Source organism: Ips typographus, linkage group LG12 (genome assembly GCF_016097725.1).
Source record: "Ips typographus isolate SLU linkage group LG12, UJ_Ityp_2.0, whole genome shotgun sequence".
NCBI lineage: Eukaryota > Metazoa > Arthropoda > Insecta > Coleoptera > Curculionidae > Ips > Ips typographus.
The window spans coordinates 213,048-238,306 of NC_138433.1; the positions used below are offsets into that span (position 1 = coordinate 213,048).

A 25,259-nucleotide genomic window follows, 5' to 3' on the forward strand; every position below is an offset into this window, starting at 1 on the left:
TAACGTCACAGCAGTTTCTTCTTTTTGTCAAGAATTCAGGTAATTTCTTTTATTAAAAAAAAAATCACAGTCTGAGTGCATCAACACCGAATACTTAAACCGGAATTCCGGTATGCACGTGACGCATTAATAATACGGGACGAAACGCCTGTCGTCCAACATGTCTCCGTTCTCCGGTGGAACACTTTGGCAAATGAACACGTTCCCCCATTAGCATAATGCCCCAAAAACCGAAATGGCAAACTAAACATCGACCAAACAGTATAACTAAGGCGCAAACTGGGTTGTTACAGCTGTTTTGATACACGCTGCCAAGTTTAAATTGAGGCACAAAAGTGGTGGGTGGAAGTAAATTTTGGTAATTTTCAGAGCGATGCGGGTAGGGAGTTTTTTTAATTACTGCACCGCTTTTTTTTTTAATTACTGCTGAGACAGAGTTGCGGTCAGAATGGATAAAACAACGAAAGAATTGCCGAGATTACTTCCAGGATGGCACGTTCTAAACCGAAATGTGTCACCAGATTTCAATTATAGATTGTTTTTGTTTGAAAAAGTCTTTTACCAATCCAATCGTTCAACAAATCAGCGAGATTTTTATTTTTTATTTTTATTTTTTTTTTATTTTTTTTTTCTTTTTTTTTTCTTTTTTTTTTAATTTCTTTTATCTAGATTTTATTTATTTTTTTTTAGTTAAGTCTTCAAATTAATATTCAATTAAGCTACTTAACACCACTTTGAGTTAACTCCTCTGGTTTGGCCCAGTTTACTCACTGGGGAACCAGAATCAATAAGCTTGTATGGTTAGAGGTAAAATACAAAAATTACGAGTTAAACTGCTTGTTCAGTCCGTTATTGCTAATACAAAACAATCGATTTGAATATTTCCGATAGTGGCAATTAAGCTGACTCATCACGGAAAACGAGACGAAATAATAGAGCTTACTAATGATAAATCGCCGAAAACTGAGAGAAAACAAACAGTTTTATCTATTAATTGTTAATATTGCGCGAAGATAATTAGGATATTTGGCAACATAGCGTCCTGCAGATTGCACACTATCCTTGTTTGACTCCACTATTGGAGTGTAAAATAACTTTTTTTGTGTTTTGGCTCATATAGTGTTTTTATATTTTTTGGTCGATGTGGCAACATTGGTCATCCACGTCGTCTAACCTAAACCTTTCAAAATTTTTTCATAACTTGCCAGAGGCCTCTAGAATCATTTTGGAAATGCCAGAAGCCTCTGGAACCATTTTGAAAACTGCCAGAAGCCTCTACAAGTGTCTAATATCTTCCAATAATTTTTTAAAACTGCCAGAGGCCTCTGGAACCATTTTGAAAATGCCAGAGGCCTCTACAAGTGTCTAATATCTTCCAATAATTTTTTAAAACTGCCAGAGGCCTCTGGAACCATTTTGAAAATGCCAGAGGCCTCTACAAGTGTCTAATATCTTCCAATAATTTTTTAAAACTGCCAGAGTGGTTGGTTGCCTTGGCGGGTCTGGTGGTCTAAGAAATGCAACAACCTTCATGGAACAAATAGAGGGTGACGTCATGTTGACGTAATTTGACATTATCTTAATCTAACCAACTGTCAAATTACGACATCGTGACGTCACATTCCCTCTGTTTGGTCCATTAATCTTTAACGATTTGAAGACATTTAGTTTCAAAAGGAATTATAAATTGACCTAATGGACTTCCCATTTTAGATTTATTGACACACTCTGTATATAAGGGAAATCTATTCTGTAGTTGCCTTGGCAGGTCTGGCATTTTGGAAATGCCAGAAGCCTCTACAAGTGTCTAATAAATTCCAATAATTTTTTAAAGCTGCCAAAAGCCTCTAGAATTGTTTTGCAACTGCCAGAGACCTCTAATACTATTGAGAACCGTCCAAAAACTGCCAGAAGCCTCTAGAACCATTTTGGAACTGCCAGAGGCCTCTATAATTACTACTGAAAACCTTCAAGCGAAGAGTTTAGCTAGAAATCCGACAACATTGCTAGTTTAATGCACGATTTTATCACGCGCTCATAGTATTCTTCCATCCTTGTTTATTTGTATTAAACAGAGAGAAACAGATTATTTAGTTGACAACCACCACTAACGACAGAACTAACTGTCACCGTCATTGTCAAGGGTGCCTATGATTTCGGTGTGTTGCGCGATTAATGACCTTTTTCTATTGACAGAAATTATATTGTCATTTGTGACATCATACACATGTATTCATTAAAGATTGATTCCCGTTAGTCTGACAGACTGTGAAGTGGACATTTTGGCGACCGCTGACAAATATTGTCTGTCAGCCGCTTAGAAGCTAAAAGTAAGCAGTCATAACAAACTAAATAGGACCGCTTACTTAACATCTAAGCGGCTGAACGTACCCGGTGATTGAACATATCGTCAGTTAAGCTAATAAAGCTTCTTCGAGGAGAAGTTGTTAAACTAATTCCATCCTCGGCTCTAGCAGACAACCGCAACGGAACCGCACGCTTTCGAGTATTAATCCGCCTTATTGAATGTTTAGGAAACGTTCGGTTAACTGTTTAATTGGCGCCGTTTACAAATTGTTCTCTTGATACGTATACGTACGGCCCCTTTAAAGTTTTCGGGGGGGTAAACGCGGCCTGTCACTTCCATAATACACTTCCGCAGAGTGAGGAAGAATTTCCTAATTGAATCTCATTATTCATGCTGGAAACTATCTATATACAACTTTGGTTTGGAATCGATATTAAGTTTTACGTCCCTAGGGTGGTAATGGGGAATTAAATAACTGCACATTTCAGATTTGAATAATTATTATATAAATAAGTATATAAATAAAGTGGTATAGAAATTAATAATCATAAATACAATCACATGCAAACAATAAAACTTCTCTTAACAACATTAGAATGTGATCACAAAAAAGCTGTATAAAGGGCAAAAACACAAATTCTAAGGCCTTATAAACATTTACCCTGCACCTTTAAGGTATTAGCACCATTTCACTCAGACTCATTGATTTTTAGCTGAGTTATTTTCTCCACCAACACATCTCTACCAACTTCACCTTCTGGGAAGTTTGTGGATGTGATTGTAATGCTGTGTGCTGTCAAATTAGCCTCGAAAGCTTCATTAGTACCTGCTTCTTCTTCGTTCACTTCCTGGTGATTAACCGGGTCGCTAGCATCTTCAGAGTTGTCTTGGTTGAGTGGTTTTTTTAGGTGTTTTCCTCTAAAACTGCCCCTACCACGACCTCTCCCTCTAAATCCCCGAAAATTGCCCCTTAAAGGTTTCTGATCCGGGACGTGTTTAATGTCGGGAATTATGGTGTTTTCGTCCAGTACGCAGCTTCTCTGGCCTGTCTCAAGACTCACCTTGACTTTAATGTTAACTGGATTCTCCAGTACAATTTGTTTTCCTCTCTGTTTAGCGTTTTGTTCGATTTTTGTTACCGTATCGGCGAAACGCAGTTCCTTTTTTGGTGTGCCTTCCTGGGAGGGTTCTTGTAGACTTTTTGGTGATTGTTGATCTGGACGTCTTCCTCTAGGGGTAGTGGGTTGTCGTTTCTTTTTTAACTCCTCCCCTTTGGGTGTGGAAACTTCCCTGGCTGGGTCTTTCAAGTAATTGTACTCTGGGTCAGGCGGTGGTAGTTTGGCTTTCCGATTCGTATTCTAAATAACTTTCCTTCCAACTACTGTACAGTTAATATAAAAGAGACGAATTACCTGTTCCTCGGGACTTTGCTCTTGATGTTTTTTGTCCAGCAGCTGTCGTAAATCGGGCACCCCAAAGTTTTGCAACGCCTTTTGAACACCGGGCGGGGGCCGAAAGTGCGGGTTTTTCCGAGGGTGCTGCGGTCTGCCTCTAGCCTCGTTTTCCGTCATGATTTAATTAAAAAACCAGCAGAAGAAGAAATTAGTAATTTTTTTGGTGCCCCCCCTAGTCCACTGTCAAAAGCAACAGTTTGACTTTTGACACTAACACAAATCACGTGCTGCACTACACTAATACCGTAAAACAGTCACGTGACCCATCACGGTTAGGTAACATAACCTACAAATTTCAGATTTGACTTTTCGGTAAACTAAAAAGTGAAAACTAAACAAAGAATCTAAAAGTACAGTTATAGGGCCCCCCAATTTTTAAAAACAAACATGATACAAGAAGAAGTAACAATTTTTCAGGTTGGTTTTGACTGTGGAACTATTTTGGATATGCCAGAGGCTTTTAATTACTACTGAGAACCTTCCGAAAGTTGTCAGAGGCCTCTACAAGTGTCTTAAACCTTCCAAAATTCCCAGAGGCCTCTAGAATCATTTTTGGACTGCTAGAGGCGTCTAATTACTACTGAAAACCTTCAAGCAAAGAGTTTAGCTGGAAACCTCAAGACATTGCGCCTTTTGAACACCGGGCGGGGGCCGAAAGTGCGGGTTTTTCCGAGGGTGCTGCGGTCCGCTTCTCGCCTCGTTTTCCGTCATGATTTAATTAAAAACCAGTGGAAATTAGTAATTTTTTTGGTGCCCCCCTATAATCCTGTCTGTCCACTGTCAAAAGCGATCATAAATACAGATCACGTGCTTCACTACGCTAATACCGTAACACAGTCACGTGACCCATCACGGTTAGGTAACATAACCTACAAATTTCAGATTTGACTTTTCGGTAAACAAAAAAGTGAAAACTAAACAAAGAATCTAAAAGTACAGCTGTAGGGCCCCCCAATTTTTAAAAACAAACTTGATACAAGAAGAGTTAACAATTTTTCAGGTGAGTTTGGCTCTGGAACTACTTTAGATATGCCAGAGGCCTCTAGAATTATTTTGGAAATTCCAGAGGCCTCTAATTACTACTGAGAACCTTCCAAAAGTTGTCAGAGGCCTCTACAAGTGTCTTAAACCTTCCAAAATTCCCAGAGGCCTCTAGAATCATTTTTGGACTGCTAGAGGCCTCTAATTACTACTGAAAACCTTCAAGCAAAGAGTTTAGCTGGAAACCTCTAGACATTGCGCCTTTTGAACACCGGGCGGGGGCCGAAAGTGCGGGTTTTTCCGAGGGTGCTGCGGTCCGCTTCTCGCCTCGTTTTCCGTCATGATTTAATAAAAAACCAGTGGAAAATAGTAATTTTTTTGGTGCCCCCCTATAATCCTGTCTGTCCACTGTCAAAAGCGATCATAAATACAGATCACGTGCTGCACTACACTAATACCGTAACACAGTCACGTGACCCATCACGATTAGGTAACATAACCTACAAATTTCAGATTTGACATAAACAAAACAAAGAATCTTAAAAGTACCCTAATTTTTGAAAACAAACATGATTTAAGCAGAGTTCAACAACTTTTCAGGTGAGTATTCACTTAAACGCTCCCAGGAAGAAAGTTTAGAATTATTTAAACAGATTATGGCGCAAATAATTTACACAACTGGAGGCATTGCCTTGGGATTGAGTGCAGTTTTGATCTGTGCATCGCCATCATTATTACTGCTGACTGGAATATTGCTGCTGTTTGGTATTCTGGGCGTTCTTTCGGCCCTTTCCATTAACATAATGTTGTCCTCAAACCACAAAACTATAGTAGGGGCTGAGCATATTCTCAAGCAATCGGAAGGTTTTCGTAATAAGCTGATGGTAAGAATACTTATTTAATGCTATTTCCACCTGTAGGCAGTGTTGAATGTGCGTTTAACTAGTCGCATTCTTGTAGAAAGACTTTGAGAGTCATCAAACTGTCAAAAACACAGAAGTGGCCTTGCCACCAGTTTTTGGCAGAACAGTGGATAGTTTATTGCAGCAATTGCTGGATTTTGTGATTCGTGACTATATTGCGGCTTATTTAAAGGACTATGCATACGATTTGACCAATTTGAAACTGAATATCAAGTAAACACACTGTATTTTTGTTAGTGTTGAGGTTTGAGGGGATATTTTTAGGGAGGACTTGTGGGGTGCCGTTAAAAATTTGCGCGACAAATTGCTTAGAGTTGACCACGCGAAACTGATCGCTTGCGATATTGTGAACGTTATTACTAGTCATTTTGAGAAAATTCGGGAAGCCAAACTTGCCAGGTTTGGTTTGAAATTTTTTGAGTTTTTTTGTGGTTATTGATGTTTTCCAGTGTGGAGCAGCACAATCCTCCTGAATTCCAACTCTCCATTTACGTCATTTCCTCAGATAAAGAGTTGGAGTATTTAAGAAGTTTAAGTGAGGTTCTTATAATGTTTTTACTGCCTAGAGCCTACTCCTTATCGCCCACCAAGTATTTTTTGCGTGAGGTTATGTGTTGTAAAGGTAGGGTTTTCTGTGACTCACCTTCTTGGAGGAATTATTGGTTTGTTTCAGTTTTTAAGGCTTTTATAGACCTGATCACAGATCCGGACTTTTTTAACAGAAACCTGATTAATTACATCGAAAAAGCGAATCAACAGCAAATAAATCTCCCTAAAAAAGCTTTAGAAAACATCGAGCTCTACATTGAAAAAAGCGACGATATTCAAGTTTTGAAGCAAATTAGGTACAACATTGTGACCAAACTGATGCAGGCCACCACGTTGCAAAACTTGAATCGGGCCAAAGGAGTGGATTTGGATAACGAAAAAGGCAACGTGGGACTGCAAAAATCCGAAATAAGCGCCGCGAAACGTTTGAAAAAAACCATCAATCACCTGACCGCCGCCAAAAATATGTGCGAGCGAAAGTTGACTGGTTTGGGCTGCGATTTGGGTTACCAGCACGGGGACGATTTCAAAAAAGTCATTTCCATGCAAACGATCTTGGAGCACATCACCGGCCGGAAGTATTTGTCGCAATTCTTACAAACGCTGGCCAGCCACGACCTGGTGCGGTTCTGGATCGCCGTGGAGGAGTTGAGAAACGCCCCGCGCAATCAATGGCATCAGTTGGGCGCCGAGGTGTTTTACACTTTTATTCGGAACCCATTGTCCGAGATTAAAGTTGATAAAACGGTACGGAAAAGGATGGAAGCTTTTCTATTGGGTGAGTTTCTGCTATTCTAGTAAATACAGGAAGAATCAAATCAAATTAGGATTACGTCATGACAATATTGTTTGGGGCTTAATAAATGGATGTTTAGGAATGTCCTATTCAAGGATGGTAAACGGTAAAGGATTGCTTGATCGCATAAGCGCAATGTTGCCCGAATAGGGTGTCAAAATTTGAACTGCTAGTAACACGGTTTGAATAAACAGTCGCGGACAAAATCGCTTGTAAAACACACTTGGAGTGAGAAAATTACTGTTTTAAGTACATTTTTGGAATCCTCATTAAATTTCCTATTCAATAACCTAAAAAACACTAAAAAATTTAGTACAGTCAGGGAGAAAAGCGTTGTCAAAGTTTGAACTGCCAAAAACACAGTTTGAAAGGATAGTCAGGGACAACATCGACTGTAAAACCCACTTGGAGTGAGAAAATTACTGTTTTAAGCACATTTTTGGAATCCTCATTAAAATTCCTATTCAATAACATAAGAAATACTACAAAATTTGGTACAGTCAGGGAGAAAAGCGGTGTCAAAGTTTGAACTGGCAAAAACACAGTTTGTAGAGACAGTCAGGTACAAAATCGCGTCTAAAACCCACTTCCAGTGAGAAAATGACTGTTTTAAGCACATTTTTGGAATCCTCATTAAATTTCCTATTCATTAACATTAAAAATACTACAAATTTGGTACAGTCAGTGAGAAAAGCGGTGTTAAAGTTTGAACTGCCAAAAACACAGTTTGAAAGGAGAGTCAGGGACAAAATCGTCTGTAAAACCTACTTGGAGTGAGAAAATGACTGTTTTAAGCACATTTTTGGAATCCTCATTAAATTTCCTATTCAATAACATAAAAAATACTACAAAAAATTTGGTACAGTCAGGGAGAAAAGCGGTGTCAAAGTTTGAACTGCCAAAAACATAGTTTGAAAGGATAGTCAGGGACAAAATCGCTTGTAAAACCCACTTAGAGTGAGAAAATGACTGTTTTAAGCACATTTTTGGAATCCTCATTAAATTTCCTATTCAATAACATAAGAAATACTACAAAACTTGGTACAGTCAGGGAGAAAAGCGGTGTTAAACTTTGAACTGCCAAAAACACAGTTTGAAAGGATAGTCAGGGACAAAATCGTTTGTAAAACCCACTTAGAGTGAGAAAATGACTGTTTTAAGCACATTTTTGAAATCCTCATTAAATTTCCTATTCAATAACATAAAAAAAATTCTACAAATTTGGTACAGTCAAGGAGAAAAGCAGTGTCAAAGTTTGAACTGCCAAAAACACAGTTTGAAAGGATAGTCAGGGACAAAATCGCTTGTAAAACCCACTTGGAGTGAGAAAATGACTGTTTTAAGCACATTTTTGGAATCCTCATTAAATTTCCTATTCAATAACATAAAAAAAATTCTACAAATTTGGTACAGTCAAGGAGAAAGGCAGTGTCAAAGTTTGAACTGCCAAAAACACAGTTTGAAAGGATAGTCAGGGACAAAATCGCTTGTAAAACCCACTTGGAGTGAGAAAATGACTGTTTTAAGCACATTTTTGGAATCCTCATTAAATTTCCTATTCAATAACATAAAAAACACTAAAAAATTTAGTACAGTCAGGGAGAAAAGCGGTGTCAAAGTTTGAACTGCCAAAAACACAGTTTGAAAGGATAGTCAGGGACAAAATCGTCTGTAAAACCTACTTGGAGTGAGAAAATGACTGTTTTAAGCACATTTTTGGAATCCTCATTAAATTTCCTATTCAATAACATAAAAAAAATTCTACAAATTTGGTACAGTCAAGGAGAAAAGCAGTGTCAAAGTTTGAACTGCCAAAAACACAGTTTGAAAGGATAGTCAGGGACAAAATCGCTTGTAAAACCCACTTGGAGTGAGAAAATGACTGTTTTAAGCACATTTTTGGAATCATTATTAAATTTCCTATTCAATAACATAAAAATTACTACAAAATTTGGTACAGTCAGGGAGAAAAGCGGTGTCAAAGTTTGAACTGGCAAAAACACAGTTTGTAGAGACAGTCAGGTACAAAATCGCGTCTAAAACCCACTTCCAGTGAGAAAATGACTGTTTTAAGCACATTTTTGGAATCCTCATTAAAATTCCTATTCAATAACATAAAAGATACTACAAAATTTGGTACAGTCATGGAGAAAAGCGGTGTCAAAGTTTGAACTGCCAAAAACACAGTTTGAAAGGATAGTCAGGGACAAAATCGCTTGTAAAATCCACTTGGAGTGAGAAAATGACTGTTTTAAGTACATTTTTGGAATCCTCATTAAATTTCCTATTCATTAACATAAAAAATACTACAAAATTTGGTACAGTCAGGGAGAAAAGCGGTGTCAAAGTTTGAACTGGCAAAAACACAGTTTGTAGAGACAGTCAGGTACAAAATCGCGTCTAAAACCCACTTCCAGTGAGAAAATGACTGTTTTAAGCACATTTTTGGAATCCTCATTAAATTTCCTATTCAATAACATAAAAAAAATTCTACAAATTTGGTACAGTCAAGGAGAAAGGCAGTGTCAAAGTTTGAACTGCCAAAAACACAGTTTGAAAGGATAGTCAGGGACAAAATCGCTTGTAAAACCCACTTGGAGTGAGAAAATGACTGTTTTAAGCACATTTTTGGAATCCTCATTAAATTTCCTATTCAATAACATAAAAAAAATTCTACAAATTTGGTACAGTCAAGGAGAAAAGCAGTGTCAAAGTTTGAACTGCCAAAAACACAGTTTGAAAGGATAGTCAGGGACAAAATCGCTTGTAAAACCCACTTGGAGTGAGAAAATGACTGTTTTAAGCACATTTTTGGAATCCTCATTAAATTTCCTATTCAATAACATAAAAAACACTAAAAAATTTAGTACAGTCAGGGAGAAAAGCGGTGTCAAAGTTTGAACTGCCAAAAACACAGTTTGAAAGGATAGTCAGGGACAAAATCGTCTGTAAAACCTACTTGGAGTGAGAAAATGACTGTTTTAAGCACATTTTTGGAATCCTCATTAAATTTCCTATTCAATAACATAAAAAACACTAAAAAATTTAGTACAGTCAGGGAGAAAAGCGGTGTCAAAGTTTGAACTGCCAAAAACACAGTTTGAAAGGATAGCCAGGGACAAAATCGCTTGTAAAACCCACTTGGAGTGAGAAAATGATAGTTCTAAGCACATTTTTGGAATCCTTATTAATTTTCCTATTCAATAACATAAAAAAATACTACAAAATTTGGTACAGTCAGGGAGAAAAGCAATGTTAAAGTTTGAACTGCCAAAAACACAGTTTGAAAGGATAGTCACGGACAAAATCGCTTGTAAAATCCACTTGGAGTGAGAAAATGACTGTTTTAAGTACATTTTTGGAATCCTTATTAAATTTCCTATTCAATAACATAAAAAATACTACAAAAAATTTGGTACAGTCAGGGAGAAAAGCGGTGTCAAAGTTTGAACTGGCAAAAACACAGTTTGTAGAGACAGTCAGGTACAAAATCGCTTGAAAAACCCACTTGGAGTAAGAAAATGACTGTTTTAAGTACATTTTTGGAATCCTCATTAAATTTCCTATTCATTAACATAAAAAATACTACAAAATTTGGTACAGTCATGGAGAAAAGCGGTGTCAAAGTTTGAACTGCCAAAAACACAGTTTGAAAGGATAGTCAGGGACAAAATCGTCTGTAAAACCTACTTGGAGTGAGAAAATGACTGTTTTAAGCACATTTTTGGAATCCTCATTAAATTTCCTATTCAATAACATAAAAAAAATTCTACAAATTTGGTACAGTCAAGGAGAAAAGCAGTGTCAAAGTTTGAACTGCCAAAAACACAGTTTGAAAGGATAGTCAGGGACAAAATCGCTTGTAAAACCCACTTGGAGTGAGAAAATGACTGTTTTAAGCACATTTTTGGAATCCTCATTAAATTTCCTATTCAATAACATAAAAAATACTACAAAATTTGGTACAGTCAGGGAGAAAAGCGTTGTCAAAGTTTGAACTGCCAAAAACACAGTTTGAAAGGATAGTCAGGGACAAAATCGTCTGTAAAACCTACTTGGAGTGAGAAAATGACTGTTTTAAGCACATTTTTGGAATCCTCATTAAATTTCCTATTCAATAACATAAAAGATACTACAAAATTTGGTACAGTCAGGGAGAAAAGCGGTGTTATAGTTTGAACTGCCAAAAACACAGTTTGAAAGGATAGTCACGTACAAAATCGCGTCTAAAACACACTTGGAGTGAGAAAATGACTGTTTTAAGCACATTTTTGGAATCCTCATTAAATTTCCTATTCAATAACATAAAAGATACTACAAAATTTGGTACAGTCAGGGAGAAAAGCGGTGTCAAAGATTGAACTATCAAAAACACAGTTTGTAGTGACAGTCAGGTACAAAATCGCGTCTAAAACACACTTGGAGTGAGAAAATGACTGTTTTAAGTGCATTTTTGGAATCCTCATTAAATTTCCTATCCAATAACATGAAAAAACATTACAAAATTTAGTACAGTCAGGGAGAAAAGCTGTGTCAAAGTTTGAACTGCCAAAAACACAGTTTGAAAGGATAATCAGGGACAAAATCGCTTGTAAAACCCACTTGGAGTAAGAAAATGACTGTTTTAAGCACATTTTTGGAATCCTCATTAAATTTCCTATTCAGTAGCATAAAAAAATACTACAAACTTTGGTACAGTCAGGGAGAAAAGCCCGAGACTTGACTGTGACGTCAGGATCCATTCGTCGCCGGGAAACAAAATCCAATCGAGCAATCCTTTACCGTTTACCGTCCTTGGGCAAAGCCTATCTCTCTCTAATTCGCCACGTTTTAACCACCAGGAGATAAAGGACCGGAAGTGTTCTACGAAGTCCAGAAACAGGTGGTGCAAACCATCGAAGACAAGTACTACCAACCGTTCGTAATCAGCGATTATTACAAAGAAATGCTGATTGCCATAGAATCGGAGAATAACGTGCTCGACACTGATACGGTCAGTTCGGGAGAGGACAAACAATCATCCGTAGACTCGATTAGTTTGGTGGAGAACGGTTTGAACGTTGGGGATCACTCCAACTACGCTCGACGCAAACTGGATCAGTTGGAGGAAAAATTGAGCAACAAAATGCAGGTTGGTTGTCCCGTTCGTTTGAGTGAAGTTTGTTTAAAGTGGTTCAGGCTTTGGAGGCTTTGAAATCGTCAATGCGACCCGAATCCAAAGTGCTCGGCAAGCTGGAGAAGGAGGTGGAATGGTTGCAGGGGGAGAAAAGACAGCTCGAGGCTCATCTGACTAGAACGGAAATTTGGGCGGACAATTTGGGTCGATGGACTGCGGTGGTTCAAAGCGCCGAGGTTTAAAATTTAGGTTAAGCTGGGTTTATACAGCAGGTTTCTTTTTGGTGTTTATACAGTCGCACAACATATAATTTTTAACCAATGACAACACGCGATAAAATGTCATTGCAATGTGAAATGTTATTTTTCTGTCACTTGTCAATCATGTCAAGCACAGATAAGGAGGATAAGTATGGCAAGCCGTTTTACTTTTTATTACATTTTGGACCTCAAATGTCATAAAAACTGTTTTAACGACTTTTTTTTAAATCGATACCTTGTGTTCATTATCAGTTAATGGAAACGTGTTTATTATGCGATAATAAAAACCCTCTTTAAGTGAAAACCCTCGAAAATACCATTTAGAACATGTAAAACAGTCACATGACTTTTTTGCTCGGTTAAAAATTCTGTGACATGTAAAAAGTAAATTAGAAATGTACGCGATACAGTCACGTGACCCCCAAAAGTGAGTCACAACCGTTGGCTTTTTATTCAAAATTTAAGCTAAAAATCTTCATCAAAAGTATTGGGAGAGTTTGTGCGCGTCCGCGTTCTGAGCGCCTTCGTGACACTTCGGCTCCACTCGGTGTGTACGGGTTAATGGAAGCCGAACGCTGTCAACTGGTGCGGACGCGCGCAACTCGTCCAGTTCTCTGTTTGAAGTGAACACGGAAACGTACGTGAAAAGTACTGAATGAATTAGCAAAAATGCATTTTATAGCTTCATGAGAAGTCTTAAAAACTAAAGGTTTTTTTAAGACATTCATTTCTATTATGTGATAATTTAAATAGAGGGCGCCATGCTTGGAAATAATTGAAGTTGAGTGACATGTGGACTCGGACTGTGATGTATAGTATTCTGTATATTAAGGAAATCGTCACAGTCTAAGTTCAGCAATGTCAAAAACGTCATTAAAGGGGCTTGTCACTGGTTGTCAGTTTTAGTTTTTTTCCTTTAAATTATCGCAATTTTAATAGTGTCTAAAAAATAAGTATCATAAAAACAAAATGCGTTTTTTTGATACTTGTTTTCATTATCACATAATAAAAACTAATTTCCATTATCTGATAATTTAAATGCATCTGATTTTAAAATGTCTTAAAAACGCTGCTAGTTTTTATGACTTCTATTTCTATTATCACATTTTTGGAATCCTCATTAAATTTCCTATCCAATAACATGAAAAAACATTACAAAATTTAGTACAATCAGGGAAAAAAAGGGTGTCAAAGTTTGAACTGTCAAAAACACAGTTTGTAGAGACAGTCAGGTAGAAAATCATCTGTAAAACCCACTTGGAGTGAGAAAATGACTGTTTTAAGCACATTTTTGGAATCCTCATTAAATTTCCTATCCAATAACATGAAAAAACATTACAAAATTTAGTACAGTCAGGGAGAAAAGCGGAGTCAAAGTTTGAACTGCCAAAAACACAGTTTGAAAGGACAGTCCGAGACAAAATCGTCTGTAAAACCCACTCAGAGTGAGAAAATGACTGTTTTAAGCACATTTCTGGAATTCTCATTAAATTTCCTATCCAATAACATGAAAAAACATTACAAAATTTAGTACAGTCAGAGAGAAAAGCGGAGTCAAAGTTTGAACTGTCAAAAACACAGTTTGTAGAGACAGTCAGGTAGAAAATCATCTGTAAAACCCACTTGGAGTGAGAAAATGACTGTTTTAAGCACATTTTTGGAATCCTCATTAAATTTCCTATCCAATAACAAAAAAAAAACTACAAAATTTATTACAGTCAGGGAGAAAAGCGGTGTCAAAGTTTGAACTGCCAAAAACACAATTTGAAAGGACAGTCAGGGACAAAATCGCTTGTAAAACCCACTTGGAGTGAGAAAATGACTGTTTTAAGCACATTTTTGGAATCCTCATTAAATTTCCTATCCAATAACATGAAAAAACATTACAAAATTTAGTACAGTCAGAGAGAAAAGCGGAGTCAAAGTTTGAACTGTCAAAAACACAGTTTGTAGAGACAGTCAGGTAGAAAATCATCTGTAAAACCCACTTGGAGTGAGAAAATGACTGTTTTAAGCACATTTTTGGAATCCTCATTAAATTTCCTATCCAATAACATGAAAAAACATTACAAAATTTAGTACAGTCAGAGAGAAAAGCGGAGTCAAAGTTTGAACTGTCAAAAACACAGTTTGTAGAGACAGTCAGGTAGAAAATCATCTGTAAAACCCACTTGGAGTGAGAAAATGACTGTTTTAAGCACATTTTTGGAATCCTCATTAAATTTCCTATCCAATAACATGAAAAAACATTACAAAATTTAGTACAGTCAGAGAGAAAAGCGGAGTCAAAGTTTGAACTGTCAAAAACACAGTTTGTAGAGACAGTCAGGTAGAAAATCATCTGTAAAACCCACTTGGAGTGAGAAAATGACTGTTTTAAGCACATTTTTGGAATCCTCATTAAATTTCCTATCCAATAACATGAAAAAACATTACAAAATTTAGTACAGTCAGAGAGAAAAGCGGAGTCAAAGTTTGAACTGTCAAAAACACAGTTTGTAGAGACAGTCAGGTAGAAAATCATCTGTAAAACCCACTTGGAGTGAGAAAATGACTGTTTTAAGCACATTTTTTGAATCCTCATTAAATTTCCTATCCAATAACATGAAAAAACATTACAAAATTTAGTACAGTCAGAGAGAAAAGCGGAGTCAAAGTTTGAACTGTCAAAAACACAGTTTGTAGAGACAGTCAGGTAGAAAATCGCTTGTAAAACCTACTTGGAGTAAGAAAATGACTGTTTTAAGCACATTTTTGGAATCCTCGTTAAATTTCCTATCCAATAACATAAAAAAAACTACAACATTTGGTACAGTCAGAGAGAAAAGCGGAGTCAAAGTTTGAACTACCAAAAACACCGTTTGAAAGGACAGTCTGAGACAAAATCGTCTGTAAAACCCACTCAGAGTGAGAAAATGACTGTTTTCATTATCAGATAATGAAAACGTTTTCATTATCTGATAATGAAAATAAGTGTAAAAAAAAATACATTCATTTTTTTGATATGTGTTTTTATTATCACATAATAGAAACGTTTTCATTATCTGATAATTATGAATCTGATAATGAAAACAAAGTATCATTTTAATACACTCGTTAAAACAGTTTTTAAAGGCAAAAAAGATGTGCTTGCTGTTGTAAAGTTGGAAAATGGAAAAAAAAAAACATTTTTAATAACAACAATATATTAGAATTCTCCATATTTAGAAAGCCCACACAAACCGCCACTCGCAACACAAAATGGCAGCCTTCAGGTGTTATTATTCCATGCTATTTCCTGCATAGAACAACCTTCTGATAAGTAACTAAAAAACAGAACTGGCAATACTACACATTTTTATTTGGAATTGAGAATATACTTACTGCAGAGTGAGGGCAAGACGTTGTTTTGGGCTAATTGGATTTTTTGTCTTGTCTTTCTGCAGGAATGGCCCCACAAGAGCTAATAACTTATGGAACATTCTGGAGTCATATTGAAAAACTGCTCTGTACCATGTTTTTCTGCAAACTGAACCATTTTACAAAAACACTATGTTCATTGCGTTTTCCTCCTTTTCTTGACATTTAAACTTAATGCTGCAGCTGCAGCACCCATCAAGAAGCCCCAATTGTTGCCAAGGTTCCATCTGCAATTGTTTAATAAATTCTTGACGTAAAGAGAAACTAATTAGCTCTAGATAATTTTTACCACTAAACTCTGTTTTTTCCGTAGACACTTCAACTGTTTTTATTGCACTAAATGACCAAAAAATCACAAATACAAAATCAACAACAAACCACAATTCAAATCCACCATTCATAAACAAAACAATAACGCAATACAATGACGGACGGCGGACGGCGGATGTCAAATACAATGACGGACGGCGGATGTCAAAATATGACATTACAAAATTTTATTTATGTATTTATTTTATTATGAACTTTCTATGCGGTATTGTGCAAGTGTTGTGCGCTGTATAAACTTATGTTATGCATTGTGCGGTGTATAAACCCAGCTTTACTAGAACGTTCCGGTGGTAAAGTAAAAAACAGGTTCCAGAAGAAAAGGAACCGCCCCAATTCGTTCTGGTGGTGCAAATGTCGGAAAAAGACGACGGTTCGGACGGGGAAAGTGGAATCTCGTCAGGTTGGGTGGTTTGTCGTAGTTTGACTCAGTTTCAGGAGTTGCACAAGAAGCTGAGACCGCTTTGCGCGGATGTGCGCAGTTTGGATCTACCTTCCAACAGTTTCAAGTTTCTGTTTGGTAAAACCGATCGGGCTTCGTTGGATAAGGCCAAAACGCAGATACAAAAGTATTTAAACGTACGCGAAACTGGTATAACGTTGATTTGTTCACTTAATTTGGGTAATATTTCAGTTTGTGCTGAAAAATGAAACGCTAAACCAAAGCGAGGCGATTTACTCGTTTCTGAGTCCGAGCTCGGAACATTTGAAACATTCCTCGCCCAGTCCTAAGAAGTCTCGCTTCTCTTTCTCCACCATATTTAAAAGGTACGATTGCTTCAAAGCCATTTTGGCCTAAACTCAAGCAATGTTGCCAGGTCTATCGTTGTTGTGTTTTTATTTTTCTATTCAATCTACCGTTTTTGACAGTTCAAACTTTGACACCGCTTTTCGCCCTGATTGTACCAAATGTTGTAATGTTTTTCTATGTTATTGAGTAGGAAATTTAATGAGGATTCCAAAAATGTGCTTAAAACAGTCATTTTCTCACTCCAAGTGGGTTTTACATGCGATTTTATACCTGACTGTCTCTACAAACTGTGTTTTTTACAGTTCAAACTTTAACACCGCTTTTCTCACTGACTGTACCAAATTTTTAGTACTTTTTTATGTTATTGAATAAGAAATTTAATGAGGATTCCAAAAATGTACTTAAAACAGTCATTTTCTCACTCCAAGTGGGTTTTAGACGCGATTTTCTACCTGACTGTCTCTACAAACTGTGTTTTTGACAGTTCAAACTTTGACACCCTTTTTTTCCCTGATTGTACTAAATTTTGTAATGTTTTTTCATGTTATTGGATAGGAAATTTAATGAGGATTCCAAAAATGTGCTTAAAACAGTCATTTTCTTACTCCAAGTGGGTTTTACAAGCGATTTTGTACCTGACTGTCTCTACAAACTGTGTTTTTGCCAGTTCAAACTTTGACATCGCTTTTCTCCCTGACTGTACCAAATTTCGTAGTTTTTTTTTATATTATTGGATAGGTAATTTAATGAGGATTCCAAAAATGTGCTTAAAACAGTCATTTTCTCACTCCAAGTGGGTTTTACAGAAGATTTTGTCTCTGACTGTCCTTTCAAACTGTGTTTTTGCCAGTTCAAACTTTGACACCGCTTTTCTCCCTGACTGTACTAAATTTTGTAATGTTTTTTTATGTTATTGGATAGGAAATTTAATGGGGATTCCAAAAATGTACTTAAAACAGTCATTTTGTCACTCCAAGTGGGTTTTAGACGCGATTTTGTACCTGACTGTCTCTACAAACTGTGTTTTTGGCAGTTCAACCTTTAACACCGCTTTTCTCCCTGACTGTACTAAATTTTGTAGTTTTTTTTTTGTTATTGGATAGGAAATTTAATGAGGATTCCAAAAATGTGCTTAAAACAGTCATTTTCTCACTCCAAGTGGGTTTTAGACGCGATTTTGTCCTTGACTGTCCTTTCAAACTGTGTTTTTGGCAGTTCAAACTTTGACTCCGCTTTTCTCTCTGACTGTACTAAATTTTGTAAAGTTTTTTCATGTTATTGGATAGGAAATTTAATGAGGATTCCAAAAATGTGCTTAAAACAGTCATTTTCTTACTCCAAGTGGGTTTTACAGATGATTTTCTACCTGACTGTCTCTACAAACTGTGTTTTTGGCAGTTCAAACTTTGACTCCGCTTTTCTCTCTGACTGTACTAAATTTTGTAATGTTTTTTTATGTTATTGGATAGGAAATTTAATGAGGATTCCAAAAATGTGCTTAAAACAGTCATTTTCTCACTCTGAGTGGGTTTTACAGACGATTTTGTCTCAGACTGTCCTTTCAAACTGTGTTTTTGGCAGTTCAAACTTTGACACCGCTTTTCTCCCTGACTGTAATAAATTTTGTAGTTTTTTTTTTGTTATTGGATAGGAAATTTAATGAGGATTCCAAAAATGTGCTTAAAACAGTCATTTTCTCACTCCAAGTGGGTTTTACAAGCGATTTTGTCCCTGACTGTCTCTACAAACAGTGTTTTTGGAAGTTCAAACTTTGACACCGCTTTTCTCCCTGACTGTACTAAATTTTGTAAAGTTTTTTCATGTTATTGGATAGGAAATTTAATGAGGATTCCAAAAATGTGCTTAAAACAGTCATTTTCTTACTCCAAGTGGGTTTTACAGATGATTTTCTACCTGACTGTCTCTACAAACTGTGTTTTTGACAGTTCAAACTTTGACACCGCTTTTCTCCCTGACTGTACTAAATTTTGTAAAGTTTTTTCATGTTATTGGATAGGAAATTTAATGGGAATTCCAAAAATGTGCTTAAAACAGTCATTTTCTTACTCCAAGTGGGTTTTACAAGCGATTTTGTCCCTGACTGTCCTTTCAAATTGTGTTTTTGGCAGTTCAAACTTTGACACCGCTTTTCTCCCTGACTGTAATAAATTTTGTAGTTTTTTTTTTGTTATTGGATAGGAAATTTAATGAGGATTCCAAAAATGTGCTTAAAACAGTCATTTTCTCACTCCAAGTGGGTTTTACAGATGATTTTCTACCTGACTGTCTCTACAAACTGTGTTTTTGACAGTTCAAACTTTGACACCCTTTTTTTCCCTGATTGTACTAAATTTTGTAATGTTTTTTCATGTTATTGGATAGGAAATTTAATGAGGATTCCAAAAATGTACTTAAAACAGTCATTTTGTCACTCCAAGTGGGTTTTAGACGCGATTTTGTACCTGACTGTCTCTACAAACTGTGTTTTTGGCAGTTCAACCTTTAACACCGCTTTTCTCCCTGACTGTACCAAATTTTGTAGTTGTTTTTATATTATTGGATAGGAAATTTAATGAGGATTCCAAAAATGTGCTTAAAACAGTCATTTTCTCACTCTAAGTGGGTTTTACAAACGATTTTGTCCCTGACTGTCCTTTCAAATTGTGTTTTTGGCAGTTCAAATTTTGACACCGCTTTTCTCCCTGACTGTACCAAATTTTATAGTTTTTTTATGTTATTGAATAGGAAATTTAATGAGAATTCCAGAAATGTGCTTAAAACAGTCATTTTCTCACTCTAAGTGGGTTTTACAAACGATTTTGTCTCAGACTGTCCTTTCAAATTGTGTTTTTGGCAGTTCAAACTTTGACACCGCTTTTCTCCCTGACTGTACTAAATTTTGTAATGTTTTTTTATGTTATTGGATAGGAAATTTAATGAGGATTCCAAAAATGTACTTAAAACAGTCATTTTCTCACTCCAAGTGGGTTTTACAGATGATTTTCTACCTGACTGTCTCTACAAACTGTGTTTTTGGCAGTTCAAACTTTGACACCACTTTTCTCCCTGACTGTACCAAATCTTGTAGTTATTTTTATATTATTGGATAGGAAATTTAATGAGGATTCCAAAAATGTGCTTAAAACAGTCATTTTCTCACTCTAAGTGGGTTTTACAAACGATTTTGTCTCAGACTGTCCTTTCAAATTGTGTTTTTGGCAGTTCAAATTTTGACACCGCTTTTCTCCCTGACTGTACCAAATTTTGTAGTTTTTTTTTTGTTATTGGATAGGAAATTTAATGAGGATTCCAAAAATGTGCTTAAAACAGTCATTTTCTCACTCCAAGTGGGTTTTAGACGCGATTTTGTCCTTGACTGTCCTTTCAAACTGTGTTTTTGGCAGTTCAAACTTTGACTCCGCTTTTCTCTCTGACTGTACTAAATTTTGTAAAGTTTTTTCATGTTATTGGATAGGAAATTTAATGAGGATTCCAAAAATGTGCTTAAAACAGTCATTTTCTTACTCCAAGTGGGTTTTACAGATGATTTTCTACCTGACTGTCTCTACAAACTGTGTTTTTGGCAGTTCAAACTTTGACTCCGCTTTTCTCTCTGACTGTACTAAATTTTGTAATGTTTTTTTATGTTATTGGATAGGAAATTTAATGAGGATTCCAAAAATGTGCTTAAAACAGTCATTTTCTCACTCTGAGTGGGTTTTACAGACGATTTTGTCTCAGACTGTCCTTTCAAACTGTGTTTTTGGCAGTTCAAACTTTGACACCGCTTTTCTCCCTGACTGTAATAAATTTTGTAGTTTTTTTTTTGTTATTGGATAGGAAATTTAATGAGGATTCCAAAAATGTGCTTAAAACAGTCATTTTCTCACTCCAAGTGGGTTTTACAAGCGATTTTGTCCCTGACTGTCTCTACAAACAGTGTTTTTGGAAGTTCAAACTTTGACACCGCTTTTCTCCCTGACTGTACTAAATTTTGTAAAGTTTTTTCATGTTATTGGATAGGAAATTTAATGAGGATTCCAAAAATGTGCTTAAAACAGTCATTTTCTTACTCCAAGTGGGTTTTACAGATGATTTTCTACCTGACTGTCTCTACAAACTGTGTTTTTGACAGTTCAAACTTTGACACCGCTTTTCTCCCTGACTGTACTAAATTTTGTAAAGTTTTTTCATGTTATTGGATAGGAAATTTAATGGGAATTCCAAAAATGTGCTTAAAACAGTCATTTTCTTACTCCAAGTGGGTTTTACAAGCGATTTTGTCCCTGACTGTCCTTTCAAATTGTGTTTTTGGCAGTTCAAACTTTGACACCGCTTTTCTCCCTGACTGTAATAAATTTTGTAGTTTTTTTTTTGTTATTGGATAGGAAATTTAATGAGGATTCCAAAAATGTGCTTAAAACAGTCATTTTCTCACTCCAAGTGGGTTTTACAGATGATTTTCTACCTGACTGTCTCTACAAACTGTGTTTTTGACAGTTCAAACTTTGACACCCTTTTTTTCCCTGATTGTACTAAATTTTGTAATGTTTTTTCATGTTATTGGATAGGAAATTTAATGAGGATTCCAAAAATGTACTTAAAACAGTCATTTTGTCACTCCAAGTGGGTTTTAGACGCGATTTTGTACCTGACTGTCTCTACAAACTGTGTTTTTGGCAGTTCAACCTTTAACACCGCTTTTCTCCCTGACTGTACCAAATTTTGTAGTTGTTTTTATATTATTGGATAGGAAATTTAATGAGGATTCCAAAAATGTGCTTAAAACAGTCATTTTCTCACTCTAAGTGGGTTTTACAAACGATTTTGTCCCTGACTGTCCTTTCAAATTGTGTTTTTGGCAGTTCAAATTTTGACACCGCTTTTCTCCCTGACTGTACCAAATTTTATAGTTTTTTTATGTTATTGAATAGGAAATTTAATGAGAATTCCAGAAATGTGCTTAAAACAGTCATTTTCTCACTCTAAGTGGGTTTTACAAACGATTTTGTCTCAGACTGTCCTTTCAAATTGTGTTTTTGGCAGTTCAAACTTTGACACCGCTTTTCTCCCTGACTGTACTAAATTTTGTAATGTTTTTTTATGTTATTGGATAGGAAATTTAATGAGGATTCCAAAAATGTACTTAAAACAGTCATTTTCTCACTCCAAGTGGGTTTTACAGATGATTTTCTACCTGACTGTCTCTACAAACTGTGTTTTTGGCAGTTCAAACTTTGACACCACTTTTCTCCCTGACTGTACCAAATCTTGTAGTTATTTTTATATTATTGGATAGGAAATTTAATGAGGATTCCAAAAATGTGCTTAAAACAGTCATTTTCTCACTCTGAGTGGGTTTTACAGACGATTTTGTCTCAGACTGTCCTTTCAAACTGTGTTTTTGGCAGTTCAAACTTTGACTCCGCTTTTCTCCCTGACTGTACTAAATTTTGTAATGTTTTTTCATGTTATTGGATAGGAAATTTAATGAGGATTCCAAAAATGTGCTTAAAACAGTCATTTTCTCACTCCAAGTAGGTTTTAAAGGCAATTTTGTCGCTGACTGTCCTTTCAAACTATAACCGCATTCGTTTTCACCCTCCATGGAGCGAGCAGAGCGTTTTTGATTTTTGACGTCACAATGACGTAATTTTGACAATTGGTCAAATTATGCTTTTGCTAAATTACGTCATCGTGACGTCAAAAACGCTCTGCTCGCTCCAAGGAGCTTGAAAACGAACGCGGCTCATGTTTCTGGTAATTCCTACTTTGCCACCGCTTTTCTACCTGACTGTACCAAATTTTTTAGCCTTTTTACGAGTCATTGAATAGGAAATCTAATGACAATTCCAAAAATCTGATTGTCATTTTCCGTGGGTCACGTGACTGCCTAAATTATCCTCTAAAACCAAATTTGTCTAGAATCTGCAAGAATTAAAGTTTAAAACACAGTTTTCGAAACGACGTGTTTCTCAAATTTACGACAGTTATTTTAACAATGAGTGTACCAAAACCACGTGATAATTGTCACCAACTGTGCTAAAAGATGGAAAAATCAAGGTTCAGAAAGGTTTTCTTGCAGCATTTGATGTAAAACTCGTTTCTGAGATTTATGACAGTTGTTTTGTCAATTGTCACGTGACCATCTAGCTAAATAGCGTTCTACAATCACGTGACAACTGCCACTAACGTCAAAACTGTCAAACCATGCTCAAAATCAGAATTTAGAAACAGTAAAGTCACGTGGCTAGCTAAATTATTTTGAATTTTGTTTTTCCTCTTTTCGCCGCGATTATTCGACTTGGCAACGCTGCATTCGAGCGCTTCATGCCACTCCAAAGTGAGGTTATTTAATTGTCTTCCATCCTTGGCAGCGCAAGCGAGCAGGGTACCTCCTTTTCCATCCTTAAGGAGAGCTCGGAGGAAGACATTTCCCAATGTTTGGACGCGGTCGCCGTGGACGCTATGGACTTTGTCAAAGCCAACGGCCAACCAATCAAAGCGTCCGAAGATGGCAAAGATTCGATAGCAGAACCGCTTTACGCCCTTTTGAGCGAATTATTTGATATGAGGGGCGTGTTCAAGTACGTCCGGAAGACTCTGATTGGTTTCGTTCAAGTCACTTACGGTAATACCAGTTTACGCGGAATATTCAAGTAAAATAACCGAAAAAGCGCGCACCAGGTCGAAACATCAACCGTCAAATTTACGAGTGCATTTCCTGGTGGTTTTCCGAGGAGATGTTGCACTACTACGTGGCGCAATTGTTGAAAAACTTCTGGCCCGGTGGCACTTTGGCCGCGGCGGCGCCGGCGCGTTTCGAAAAAGAACGACTAGAGACTGCGCAAAAGGCGCAACAAATGTTGATCGACAATGTACCGGAAATGCTTACCACTCTGGTGGGGAGTACGGCCGCCAAAAATGGGGCGAAAAAGGTGTTTGACGCTTTGCAGGACAAAAACATGAACAAACAGCTGTTTTATGTGAGCGCAGTTTTTTTGTCCATCAAAGTGGGAAAAGTTGCCCTTTTTTTTGATTTTTAGGATATGCTTGAGGTTACCTTGGACGCCATATTTCCAGAACTGCAATAATTTCCAAAATAATTACTTTTTAAGTTATTATTTATTATTATTATAATGGTAGGTAGTATCTTTGGCTGTTTAAAGTGTTTAGTAAGAAATTGTTTGATTTTTATTTGAATAAGTAATAAAGAAACAACGCCTGATCAAATCTGGCAACACTGGCTAGTGATTTCACTCTGTCAGTTGTCAAAAAAGACTATGGTGTCCACTACTCCAAATTACTCCTTTATTTGACAAGTTACGTCAAAATGTCATAGAAAACAAAAGATAGTGCAGATTACAAGCTTTCCAAAAATATCCCCGCATGAGTTGATTGGTCATACCGTTTGGCCGCTAAAGGGCGTTAAAATTCGTTCACCATAAAATCACTAATTTTTAGACACCCGCTGCTTTCACCCTAATTTACTCCCTTACTTGACAAGATACGTCAAAATGTCATAGAAAACAAAACATAGTGCAGATTACAAGCTTTCCAAAAATATCCCCCCATGAATTGATTTGTCATACCGTTTGGCCGCTAGAGGGCGTAAAAGTTGCTTCACCATAAAATCACATATTTTTAGACACCCGCTGCTTTCACCCTAATTTACTCCCTTACTTGACAAGATACGTCAAAATGTCATAGAAAACAAAAGATAGTGCAGATTACAAGCTTTCCAAGAATATCCCCGCACGAGTTGATTGGTCATACCGTTTGGCCGCTAGAGGGCGTCAAAGTTGCTTCACCATAAAATCACTAATTTTTAGACACCCGCTGCTTTCACCCTAATTTACTCCCTTACTTGACAAGATACATCAAAGTGTCATAGAACACAAAAGATAGTACAGATTACAAGCTTTCCAAAAATATCCCCGCATGAGTTGATTGGTCATACCGTTTGGCCGCTAGAGGTCGTTAAAGTTGCTTCACCATAAAATCACTAATTTTTAGACACCCGCTGCTTTCACCCTAATTTACTCCCTTACTTGACCAGATACGTCAAAATGTCATAGAAAACAAAAGATAGTGCAGATTACAAGCTTTCCAAAAATATCCCCGCATGAGTTGATTGGTCCTACCGTTTGGCCGCTAGAGGGCGTCAAAGTTGCTTCACCATAAAATCACTAATTTTTAGACACCCCCTGCTTTCACCCTAATTTACTCCCTTACTTGACAAGATACGTCAAAATGTCATAGAAAACAAAAGATAGAGCAGATTTCAAGCTTTCTAAAAATATCCCCCCATGAGTTGATTGGTCCTACCGTTTGGCCGCTAGAGGGCGTCAAAGTTGCTTCACCATAAAATCACATATTTTTAGACACCCGCTGC

The 25,259-nt window shown here is 36.7% G+C and overlaps 2 protein-coding genes and 1 long non-coding RNA gene across 7 annotated transcripts; 1 reads left to right on the forward strand and 2 right to left on the reverse strand.

The window, feature by feature from the left end:
• Window positions 1–2,790: 2,790 nt before the first annotated feature.
• On the reverse strand, window positions 2,791–3,966 carry LOC145736149 (uncharacterized). The gene is made up of 2 exons (XM_081990421.1): window positions 3,721–3,966; window positions 2,791–3,666 (listed from the first exon to the last, which is right to left on the reverse strand). The coding sequence occupies exons 1-2, from the start codon at window positions 3,877–3,879 to the stop codon at window positions 2,998–3,000; spliced, it is 828 nt and encodes a 275-aa protein (XP_081846547.1). The 5' UTR covers window positions 3,880–3,966; the 3' UTR covers window positions 2,791–2,997.
• A 136-nt stretch (window positions 3,967–4,102) lies between these two features.
• LOC145736142 (sorting nexin-25-like) lies at window positions 4,103–24,110 on the forward strand. Of its 5 annotated transcripts, none has more exons than XM_081990388.1 (15): window positions 4,103–4,762; window positions 4,809–5,202; window positions 5,257–5,343; window positions 5,397–5,627; window positions 5,704–5,879; window positions 5,931–6,065; window positions 6,116–6,288; window positions 6,340–6,993; window positions 11,853–12,142; window positions 12,190–12,363; window positions 16,423–16,692; window positions 16,748–16,881; window positions 23,242–23,495; window positions 23,552–23,850; window positions 23,911–24,110. In XM_081990388.1, exons 4-15 carry the CDS (start codon window positions 5,400–5,402, stop codon window positions 23,956–23,958), a joined length of 2,835 nt encoding a protein of 944 aa, XP_081846514.1. In that variant the 5' UTR covers window positions 4,103–4,762; window positions 4,809–5,202; window positions 5,257–5,343; window positions 5,397–5,399; the 3' UTR covers window positions 23,959–24,110. The 5 variants fall into 5 exon arrangements, with proteins under 5 accessions (XP_081846514.1, XP_081846518.1, XP_081846515.1 ...); XM_081990392.1 differs by having other exon boundaries at window positions 4,829–5,202; XM_081990389.1 differs by having other exon boundaries at window positions 4,103–4,703; window positions 4,763–5,202.
• Window positions 15,605–16,237, reverse strand: LOC145736157 (uncharacterized). The gene is made up of 3 exons (XR_014179839.1): window positions 16,076–16,237; window positions 15,751–16,013; window positions 15,605–15,692 (listed from the first exon to the last, which is right to left on the reverse strand). It is a non-coding gene; the product is annotated as an uncharacterized LOC145736157 (long non-coding RNA).
• Window positions 24,111–25,259: the final 1,149 nt, after the last annotated feature.